Source organism: Helobdella robusta (genome assembly GCF_000326865.2).
Source record: "Helobdella robusta unplaced genomic scaffold HELROscaffold_34, whole genome shotgun sequence".
In the NCBI taxonomy this organism is placed as follows: Eukaryota; Metazoa; Annelida; class Clitellata; order Rhynchobdellida; family Glossiphoniidae; genus Helobdella; species Helobdella robusta.
The window spans coordinates 1,970,547-1,983,046 of record NW_008704659.1 but is presented as its reverse complement, the minus strand read 5'-3'; the positions used below and the strand labels follow the sequence as shown (position 1 = coordinate 1,983,046).

Here is a 12,500-nt window from a genome sequence, read left to right as displayed (position 1 = left end):
ACAGCCGCCACTCCACTACCTTCTGTCCCAGTGCCCCAGCTCAGATCCGAATGCGTCGTCTGCCTGGAAAGGACCGTTAGTTATTACTACTTATCATGCACTCCTTATCTCTAGCAGTACACTTGTATTTGTATCTGCGTTTGTATATTTTGTATCTGTATTAGTATGCTTTTGTATATTTTGTATCTGTATTAGTATGCTTTTGTATATTTTGTGTCTGTATTATTACTATTAGTATACTTAGTTTTGAGGTTATTTGAGTCAATAATGAGTTTATTCAGCAAAAAGCAGTATCTGCATCTATATTTGTATATTTTGTATCTGTATTATTAGTATACTTAGTTTTGTATCTGCATCTATATTTGGTATCGGATTGTATATCTGTTTGTACTTAGTGTTGTACTGAAATATACAAATTGATTTATATACAATTGTACAAGACTGTAATAACAACGCAAAATAATTATTTTAAGCAGGTACATTTACATTTACGTTACACGTGCACCATTTACATGCACACACGCACACATACACACACACACACTCATATAGATACTCACAAGCACATAGATACATACATACACAACAGTCCGATGTATTGTTTCTGAACTGTGGACCAACACACACACACAAAATACACTCACACACATAGATACACAGATACACACACAACACACACATATACACACACAACAGTCCGATGTATTGTTTCTGAACTGCGGGCACATATGTACGTGTTTGAAGTGTTCGCAGATCTTAACAACGTGTCCAATGGATCGAAGTTCTATACAGAAGAAGATACAGATATTCTATTAAATCATTTAATTATTTATTAATCTATTTTATTAATTCATTTAACTATATATTAATCTATTTTTCCAATTTTATTATTATCGCAATTTTAAATCAAGCAGGCTTTACATATATATATATTGTATCTAATTGATATATGATATTCCTTTTTATCACTGTTGTTGTGTGTATTTTTTAATCTTCACAACACTCTTCACGTAGGATAGTGTATCTTTTAAATGATATATATATATAATCACATCTGTGTCTATCTTTCAATATATTTCTGCATCTGTGCATTAAGCCTATCTTTATTTTTGCATATGTGTGTACGTGTTTGTGTGTGTGTGTGTGTTTGTATGTGTGTGTGTGTGTGTGTGGTGTGTGTATTCTTTTCAACTAAACTAACAAATGAATCGCTATTCAATTTTTTTGTTCAATATTTTTTTTTGATTGAAAATACTACTGTTTCGTTTTTACTTTGAATTTTTCGTAAAAATTGTAAATAAATAAAAAATCTGTTGAATTTGTGTGTGTGCGTGTGTGTGTGTGTGTGCACTTTTTACTTTTTTTGGTCTTTATTTCTACGCTTTTTGTATAATTATATAAATACCACAAAAAATTTTGCAGCAAGCCATGTTAAAAAAATAGATATAGATACCCCAAAGTCACTTTCATTCGTTCACTTACACACACACACACACACACACACACGTACACAGACACACACACACGTACACAGACAAACACACACGCACATACGCATTTATATATATATATCGGTGTCTTAGTTCTTTTGTTATCCTATATATTTCTTTGGTGTTATCGTTTTGTCTCGAGTTAAATATCTGTGTGCCGGTTGTATTCGAATGTCGGTAATATCCGGGTATCGGTATTATTTCGTTAATTTATATAATTGAATTTTTGAAACAAGTCGTTGTAGTCTTGCTGAATTTGTTTAAACTAGATGATCTTAAGCGTTTCTTCACTGAGTTTCAGTTCATGTTTCGTAGCCAGGCGTGGTTGTTTAATTCTTTGAATGTGTGATTTTATCATGTTTTTTGCTTTATTTGTATCGATTTGTTTGTTTATTTTTTTATACAAAGTTTTTTCATATTATAACTTTTAATCATTGATATATATATATATATATATATATATATATATATATATATATTTCCTTCATGAATATTCAAATTTTTCAATCTAAATGTTTCAGAAGTACAACATCATAGTGTTTTGTCACTGTTTTCTTGGCTTTATTTCTCTAAAACAAAAATAAAAGACAAGGATTCGGACACTAAATACTCACAAATAAGCTCTTAGACCTGTTAAATTTGGCATTATTTATTGTCTGTCCTGAAACATTTGCAATCACACGCAGTTGATGTAGTTTATTACATGATTGTATTTAGTGAGACAGGAACGCATAGACGCACACACAGTTGCTGCGTGCCTTCATTCATTTATTCTTCCATTCATTCATCCATTCATTCATTCATCCATTCATTCATCCATTCAAACAAACAAACATTAGCCGAAATAATTATCTGCAAACAACACACGCGCGTAAACAAAACGTTACACCAAACACCCACTCAATCAAATATACGCACGTGCATGCACGCGCACAAAAATCGTTAACGGGACGCACGTATTTGGCCACACCTACAAATCTATACAAACAAACAAACACGCATACATATACAGACAAACATTCGCATACACTCTTAGGCATACAACACACAAACATATATAATTGCAAGAAAACCTAGCAAAAAAATCATATACACAAGTATGTATATACAAACCTAAAAATCGCACGCACACACACACGCACGCATACTATTAACACATGATACAACCGTTATTTTTATTTTATACGCTGGTGGGCGTGTAGGCATTGATGTTAAGCGCGCATATCTCAACTATGTAGAATACACAGGATGGCTATTAAACCCAGGCAGGATTGCTCGGCCTATATTCTTTATTATAACGCTACTACTTCTTCTTGCTGATGTCTCGTCTCGTTTTGTCCCGTTTCGTCTCGTTTTGATTCGTTGGTCCGTTAATTGTTTCCATTGTCAGAGGATGATCGTAGGTAAGATGATAATGACTATGTTAGTAGAGATGACGGTGATTACGATGATAATGATGGCAGTGATAACATGATGCTGATGATGATGCTAATCTTGATGATGACGATGACGATGATGGTGGTGGTGATGATAACATGATGGTGATGATGATAGTAATGATGTTTAGGGGAAGTAATGAGGGGAGTGTTAACAATGTAGCGATGGAAATAATATTGATGATTCCTATTGGTTGTGAGCTCATCCTGATGATGATGATGATTATGGTAACGATGATGATTATGGTAACGATGATGATGGTTATGGTGGTGATGATGACGATGATGGTGGTGATGGTAATGATAATGATGGTGGTGGTGATGTTAAAGGTAATATTGCTACTCATAAAATGACAAAAACAAATTAATGATAATACCTAAGACGTTGTTATGAACATTTGATTCTGATTGGCTATCAACATCGGTTATCATGATACAGTTTGATGATACTGATATAAAGTTATGATGTAACAAGATTGAAGCATCGACAGCACGAAATAAACAGACGAAGGTGACAAAAATAAAACATGAGATATGAAAAAAAGAAAGTGAATAATCACTTAAGAAAAATTACCAAAAGTAATAATAAAAAAAAACAACAACACAAGAAAGATGGAAGAAAAACGGATGCGGCGATGATGAAAGGAAAGGAGGAAGAGATTGTGAATTGGAGAGACAGATTTGCGCGCCAGAGTTAGCTTGAAGGAGCGCTAATGATCGGTCAAATGATTGCCCGTTATAATTAACATCATGTCGTGCCAGGCAGTTGCAAGTGAAATATCGTCGGGCGTGTGTGGCTATTAGTTGTCCACGAGTGTAGCGATGTGTGTGTGCGTGAATGTTTGTGTGTGTGTGCTTGTATGTGTGTGTGCTTGTATGTGTGCGTGAATGTTTGTGTGTGTGCGCTTGGGTGCGTGCGTGAATATTTGTGTGTGCGTGTGTGAATGTGTGTGTGCTTGTATGCGTGCGTGAATGTTTGTGTGTGTGTGCTTGTATTCGTGCGTGAATGTTTGTGTGTGCGTGTGTGAATGTTTGTGTGTGTGTGCGTGTGTGAATGTTTGTGTGTGTGCGCTTGTATGCGTGCGTGAATGTTTGTGTGCAGATACGTTCGTGTGATGAGAGTGCTTAGAATACTGCACGAGATTGCTGATGTGTATAATTTTTCTGTTTTAAAAATGTTGTGTTGGAAGCAAACTTTTCCTAAAAAATATCATTAATCAGCTAAACATTCTCACATTGGGAAATGTTGTATCGTGGAAACGTGAGCGTACAGATATATTTTTAATACACTTCATTCCACAAACGTAGATAAGCAAAGACGTACATGAGACTAATAGACGCACATTTTGTTAATTCATAAATTAAATCCTGCAATTTCTATACAAAAATAAATTCATAAGAACGAAAATGAACAAATATAAACAAAGTTAATCGTAATGGCCAACGGAATGGACAGACGGACAGACAGACAAACAGAAAAACAGACAGACGGACGGACGGACAGACAGGCAGACGGACAGACAGACGGACACGCAGATATACAATTTTTACGCACGCGCACCAACAAAACGCGCGCGCACGCTTGATTGTCACGTGATTGGAGATCATTTCTCAAAAGATCGTATATATTCAATTAGACTTCAAAATGAAAACTCTGATTTGAAACTATCAAAATCATCTGCGTCGCCATTTTATTTTTTGTTATTATTATTATTGTTATTGTTGTGTTGTTGTTGTGTTGATATTATTGATGTTGTTTTTGTTGTTGTTATTTTCACGGTTCTTTATTTCTATGAGGATTATGCAAAACCGCATGGCCTACGTGTATATAGTCATCAGCCAGTTGAAGTTGCAGACATATTTTCATAATAAATGAATATTTATTTATTAGCATCATTACACAGGTGCACATGTCCGTGCCTGCCGGTGCACACGCACTTACAAACAAACAGACGGTCGGACGGAAACTTAACTTACGACCTCAATTTGAACTTTGTTTTACTTTTCTTATAGATCGCGTGTACCGCATACACGCGCGTACACACGCACACAAACTCACGCACAAACACATACGTACTCAGAAATGTATTACTTTCATTTATTTATTTATACCTTTGTTCGTTCATTCCTGCATTCATCCGTTTTTTTCTACTACTGCTGGTCATTCATTCTTATTTGTTTGTTTCTTCATTCATTCATTCATTCATTCATTCATTCATTCATTCATTCATTCATTCATTCATTCATTCATTCATTCATTCATTCATTCATTCATTCATTCATTCATTCATTCATTCATTCATTCATTCATTCATTCATTCATTCATTCATTCATTCATTCATTCATTCATTCATTCATTCATTCATTCATTCATTCATTCATTCATTCATTCATTCATTCATTCATTCATTCATTCATTCATTCATTCATTCATTCATTCATTCATTCATTCATTCATTCATTCATTCATTCATTCATTCATTCATTCATTCATTCATTCATTCATTCATTCATTCATTCATTCATTCATTCATTCATCTATCAATTCACTCATTCATTCACTTATCCATCCATCCATCCATCCATCCATTCATTTTTCTATTGATTGATTTATTTATCTATTCATTCATCTATTCATCCATATATGCATTCATTCCTTCATTCATCCATACGTATACCGATCCATCCAATCATCCATTTATTTATTCGTGTAATTTCTCGTTCATCCATCTATTCGTCCATCTCTTCATCCATCTATTCATTCATTCATCCATCCATTCATTCCTTCATTCGAACGTTGCCCTGCGATGAAATCCCCTGGGAGGATATTTATTTAACTAATTGTTAAACGCTCAGTTCAAAAAAGCACAAATTCTATTTTATTACCTCAACTCTCATTACGGCTTTCGACCGGATGTTGTTGTTGTTGCTGTGTTGTTGTTGTTGCTGTTGTTGTCTGTTTGCATGGTTGTTGTGTTGTTGTTGTTGTGTCTGTACAGTTGTTGTTGTCTTTTTGCATAGTTGTTGTTGTGTTGTTGTTGTGTCGTACAGTACAATACAGTGTTGTACAGTTGTTGTTTTGTTTGTAGAGTTATTTTGTTGCATTGTTTTATTGAATGCGTTAGCCATTCTTAGTGTCGTTAGCATGGTTAATGTTACAAAAAATTTGTGTGGTTGTCTGTGTATGTGTGTGTATACGTGTATACTTATAGCACACAACACACACACATACACACACACACACACATACATATACATACACACACTGATAATGTATGTTTGTTTGTGTGTGTATGTTCTTGTGTATGTGTGCTATAGCCCTCAAGCTTTTAACATCTGTCATCAGTAACCTCAAACAACTATTACCGTTATGATAGTGTTATTAAATGTTGATGGTTATTGTTATTATTGTTAGTAGTATTTGTACTATTGTTGTTATTATTTTGTTTTATTTAACATACAAAAGTCACTAACGAAAACGCTGAGCACACACACACACACACACACATACACACACACACGCACATACAGACAAAACAGTTTTTCCGAACAAACCTTCTTGACTAAAAAATCCAACTCATGATATCTTCTATTAAGCACATACCGAAATACCCAATACATTTAGACAAAAAATTTTAACTAAATATACACGCATACACACTTAGAATATACCTACATACGCAGACGTAAAGACAGAAGAGACGCACCGAATAGTGAATGTGACCGAAAGCTGAATAGTTGATCCACTATGACACCCAAAAAAGTCCACAATTTTGAAAAATTTTATTTTTTAGACTGAAAAACGAGGAGTTATCGAGAACAAGCAATAATAGGCTGTCTAAGTGTCTATGCAACCATTCTTTATCGAGATAATTTTCAACCTCTAGTTCAAATTCAAATGTTTTAACAGCTAACGATGGCTAAGATAATTTTTTCCGCTAATACTAAAAACAGAGATTATTGTTCTTGAGATAAAAAAAAAGATGACTATATGGCAATTCGGCCTTGAGATTGCCGAAGTTGAATCTCAAATCGTTGTTTAATGTTTACAGATATACACCAATAACCACACAATACATATAAACATTCTATACAAATATATATAAACACGCATACTTACACACATGCATACAAAAACACATACGCACGTGCATACAAAAAAATATACAACACACGCAAACAAACATTACCTCATCAATCGAACTGTTAACATTTAACCCTAATTTTCTTGCGATGCTTTTCCGTTGACGTTAACACAAATATCTTTGTATCTTTATATCTTTGTATCTCTGTATATGTGTGTGTTTGTGTGTGTGTGTGTGTTGTTTTGTATTTAAATTCAAATAAACTATGTATAGATGTGTGTATATAAGTGTATATATATATACATGTGTAATTCTTCGTATATTTATTTCAACTTACTTTTTCTTTCTTTATGTACGTACGTGTGTGTGTGTATGAAGTAACTATGTTTTCAGAGACATGTGTTCGTTTTTTTGTGTCTGTCTGTGTGCTTGTGTCTGTGTGAACGTGCGTGTTGTACGGTGAAGCTAATGTGATTTTATTATCTAATTATATTTGGTTTGATTTAAAAATTTTTTAAAAATTTTTAGAAATTTTAATTAATTTTCAAAGAAATGAAAAAATAATTTGTTAGTTTGAATTTGTTTAGGTTAGAGTTTAATCAGTTAGTTTTTTTTATTATTTAGATTACATTGAAACATTTAGAAACATTAAATGAAGCATTATACAAATAAAATCTCTGGTTGCTCTGCTGGTATTCAGCATGTTCGTACACGTTTCACATTGATTAACGCATTGGACTGGATCTGTCCGCATGTGCTCGCCTACTCGAACTTATTCAAAATTGAACACAATCTTATTATATTTTACATTTGAAAAAAACATTTTTAACATTCGCATACGTAAATTTTCTTCCGCCAAGCCCAAAAATAATGACGAAAGCAAACATGGTAATTTCTCAAAAACAGAGGTTCGAAATTGCAATGTAAGTGATTGACGGCCCGGTTAACACGGTCATCGTCAAACATCACAAACGTTCGTTCATATTCAACTCGTTAAACCACGCATTTAAGCAAAAAAAAACGTACATCCAAGAGAACAAACTCACGCACACACGTCCACAAACACACGCACACACATGCAGACGGACATATTCGCTAAGTGTCTGTCCGTTTCCAATTAATCAATTTCCAAGAGAACGTCGTTTTAGATCTTTTCGAAAAGAGGCGATCTTATTGGTTGACTGGCCGACCAATAGAAATTCATATTACTGTCGCGCGCTTACTTATGCGTTCGCAACTATGCGTTTATATATATATATAAACATATGTATATATATATATATATATATATATATATATTACGTATATGCATAAATACACATACATAGTTACATAAGCGTACTTTTGTAATATGTAGAAATGTAGGTAGGTAGGTAGGCAGGTAGGTATGGATAGCCTGTATTAGCTTGGATATCATGATAATCATCCGATGGATGCTAGGATGGATGTTCGTCTGACTCTTGTTTGTAATTGATGAAAGAGGTTCACATACAAACAATCGCCAACCATCAACATGCATGTGTATTGTATGTAGATAGGGATGTGTGTATGTGTATAAGCATCTACTGTATGTATATATATATATATATATATATATATATATATATATATATATAAAATATTATGTTATGTTATGTTATTTGATGTAGGAATACAAATTCATTAATATAAACACATACAAACATATGTATGTGCATACAGTTTAATATAATGTAATTAACATAAAGGTCTATAGTTTTGTATAGAAATTTATAAATGAATATATATATATATATATGTATATATATACACACACACACACACACATATATATATATATATATATATATATATATATATAGAATGGTCATTTGGATGTTTGGTAGAGTTTGCTGTTATGCGTATGTCTGTGAAATTACGAGCTATTTAACACATTGAAAAAATATCTTACCACTTGTTTATTTGTTCGTTCGTTCGTTTGTTTGTTCATTTGTTTGTTTGTTTGCTTGTTAATAGCAATGAATCCCTGTTTTTGATGTGATCATCTAAAAATAATGTTATAGAAAAATTTTTATGTGAGAGTGCCATATTTTATGAAGAAATTTAGTTTTTAGAAGTAACAGAAGCAACAACATTGATAATAATTATTATTATATTATTATAGTTTCATTATTAATAATTATATTAATGATTTAAAAAAGAAACAATTTTTTTACAATGATGTCAGGACTGATATATGTCAACAGTATATCGAAAATTTTGAAAAATTCCATAACCAACTTTACTAGCAAAAGTAAATACTTTATCGTGTATTACTGCATCAGTAATTTACTACATAGTAGCTATATAATTTCAATACATATTATATATATATACAATACTATATTTATCTGGTTTATTAGAGAAAATGATTTCAACTCAGAATTTAAGTTTCCGTTGTAAATCTTGCTAAAATAAAGTTAAATAATAAAAAGTTGTCAATAAAATTATATCAAATTTTGTAGAAAATACTTTTAAAATACCGAAATATTTTTTTAACTTGAAGAACAAAGTTGATGAGCAGAGCACCAGTGACTACGTCAGAGATGATGACGATGAACCACCATCAAGAAGAAGATTTTATCAAAACTTCAACTAGAACCATTCGAGGTAACAACGACACGTCAAACTCCAGCCACATTAGCCACAACATCAACTGCAGCACCTCCACCAACCACAACAACAACAACAACAACATTAACGGCAACAACACCGAAGCAAATAGTGGTCAAATTGATGACGACATGGACGATTCCAAATGTCTCGACGTTGTCGATGGAACCGTGAATGTTAATACCGACGCCGACGATGACGAGATTGAAGCCGATTCGGACGGAAGCGATGACGATGACGTCACTAGTAGCAACTATTATAAAAACCACAATAGAAACATGGCTGACAACCTCAAAAACATCCATAGCAGCAGCAATCACAACAACGTGAGCACTAATAACGCGTCAAACCAAACAAAAACGATGTCACAAAATTTATCGTTCGGCATGAGCCGGATACTGGCCAGTTCTCCAAGTTTATTCAAAATGTCCAACAACATGTCCAACTCTTCACTCGCTAAAAACGCCGTTGACATTGCCAGTAAAATGGACGATGACGATGATGACCACAACAATGTAACAGACAAAAACCGTTTTATAAACGATTTGATAACCCTAAACAAAATTTCAAAAACCAACTCTGCCTCTCCAGATTCGAGGTCAAAAAGAGAGCGCTACATGAATGAAAACGTTCAAGCCTCACGTCTGGTAGCCGCTCTTCACTACATCAAAACTATCGCGGGGACCAACGCTTGGAACGGTGCATCTATTAATAGAAACGGAAGTGGAAACTCCAAAGGGTTCTCTCAAACACCGCCTCACATATCACCTCCTGGAGTTTCTTTGGGATTCCCGCCATCGTTCATCCCATATTTGCCAGGAGTTTTACAGATCCCCTCGATGAGGTCCTACGAAAATGTCGCAACATTGCAAAACGCGCAAAAGTACTGCGAACAACAACAACAACATTTAAACATTATGCAAAAACAACAGCAACAACAATCTCAACAACAACAACAGCCACAGCAAACACACCAACAACAGCACCACCAACAACAACAACAGCAACAACATCAACAACAACAGCGCCAACATTTAAAATCGCCGGAAAATTTATTGTCCAGTCCTGCTCTCCTCAAACACCACATTCAACAACAGCAGCAGCAGCAACAACAACAACAACTTCAGCAACAATTGCAGCAGCAGCAACAGCAGCAGCAACAACATTCAGCCAACTCGTTGATGTTTCCGTGGATGCATGAGAGGAAGGACAGACTGTCGGGAGATCCGTTGAGATGTTAATTTACATTCCATTCGTCCCCACATTTCAATTAACTTTTTATTTTTATAAGTTCGAAATCAAAGTTGAAAAAGATCAATCGGTAGCGTATTGACGGACTCACAAGCCTTACATTTGAAACAAAGACTCAGAAATAAACAAATGTTTTGCAAATTTGAATAAAAGTTTAAGTTGTAAAAATATTTACACTTGTAAGACTGAGACTTTTAAAAGTCATAAACAACAGTTACAAAATTATGCAAATTAAATTAGAAAACATTTCCCTTTTAATTGCTAAGAAAAGTCGAAAATTTTATTAAATTAAATTGAAATGCAAAATCTTCAATGAGACCACTCATTAATTCATACACACATCAAACACACAAACTCAGACGACGATTCACATCTACAAATTGTATTCAATCAAAATATTCTTTTCATATCACATTATTCAAAAATATCCAGGACACACATGTACACGCACGCACACACACACACACACACACACACACACGCACGCACGCACGCGCACACACGTTTGAATCAACACATCAACAAAACTTCACGATATGTTAATCTGGGATCTAATCTATTTGAAATCGAACCCGTCACTGCCACTCATGACCAGACATCTTCAGCTACAACAACATCATGCGCCCATTTATAATTTAATTTATATTTCCTACCTCAAGTTACAAGAAGAATCGGACATCCCTACCAAAACAGGACCCCACCGAAGCACAAGAAACCGAGAACGAGTTTCTCTCGTCTGCAAATCATAGAGTTAGAAAAGAGATTCCACCGCCAAAAATATCTGGCCTCTGCCGAACGATCCGCCATGGCTAAGGGTTTAAAAATGACTGACGCCCAAGTTAAAACGTGGTTTCAGAACAGAAGAACAAAATGGAGGCGAGTTCTACTTTTTCAAACTCTACGCTTTTATTTCTTTCGAGTATGCTACACTACACATACACCAACACCACACTATGTAGAAAAATAGATTTATTTATTTAAAAATTTTCATACTTTTATTGATCTAGACATTCACTAATTGTGAAAACCGGACTGTTGCACCAATAAATCATCATTTGAATAATTTATACAAACTTATAAATGATCATCAAAATAGCTAGTTACTACTACTAAAATACGAATAATAATATAAATTACTTCGATAATACTTATTAATGGAGTTCAAATTTACTGCATGGAAAAAAAGCGCGAAAAGGTAGTATTTTTAAGAGGGAAATAATTCGCGGGAAAAATTTTAAATTGTTAAACTGAAATGCGGCGGTTGATTAGCATGTAAAAGGCCATGCATGTATTTTTTATTCGAACGTACCAGGCGGTCTCAACAACACAGATGACACCATCGATGTCTGTGTGTGTTTGTGTGTGTGTGTGTGTGTGTGTGTGTCTGTGTTGTGTGTCTGTATGTGTTTGCATGTGTGTTCAGTGTCTGTGTTGTGCGTCTGTGTTGTGTGTCTGTGTTGTGTGTCTGTGTGTGTCTGTATGTGTGTGTGCGTGTTGTTTCGTGTCTGTGTGTGTTTGTATGTGTGTGTTGTGTGTGTGTTTGTGTTTGTGTTTGTATGTGTGTGTGCGGGTTGTGTGTCTGTGTATGTTTGTATATGTGTGTCTG

At 34.2% G+C, this 12,500-nt stretch overlaps 2 protein-coding genes across 2 annotated transcripts in view; both read left to right on the top strand.

The window, feature by feature from the left end:
• The window catches only part of HELRODRAFT_192587 (hypothetical protein), a gene marked incomplete at its 5' end in the record, with an annotated part of 10,156 nt that extends 9,045 nt beyond the window's left edge, over nt 1–1,111 (top strand). Inside the window, 3 exons of the mRNA XM_009023112.1 lie at nt 1–75; nt 697–891; nt 922–1,111. The exon at nt 1–75 is cut by the window's left edge and continues 108 nt beyond it. Of these exons, the coding sequence (XP_009021360.1) occupies nt 1–75; nt 697–816 (195 nt within the window). The 3' untranslated portion in view covers nt 817–891; nt 922–1,111. The remainder of the gene's footprint in view (nt 76–696; nt 892–921) is intronic.
• Nucleotides 1,112–11,609: 10,498 nt separating this feature from the next.
• Nucleotides 11,610–12,500, top strand: part of HELRODRAFT_192586 (hypothetical protein) — a gene marked incomplete at its 3' end in the record, with an annotated part of 4,447 nt that continues 3,556 nt past the window's right edge. Inside the window, exon 1 of the mRNA XM_009023111.1 lies at nt 11,610–11,770. Coding sequence (XP_009021359.1) covers nt 11,700–11,770 — 71 coding nt within the window. The 5' untranslated portion in view covers nt 11,610–11,699. The remainder of the gene's footprint in view (nt 11,771–12,500) is intronic.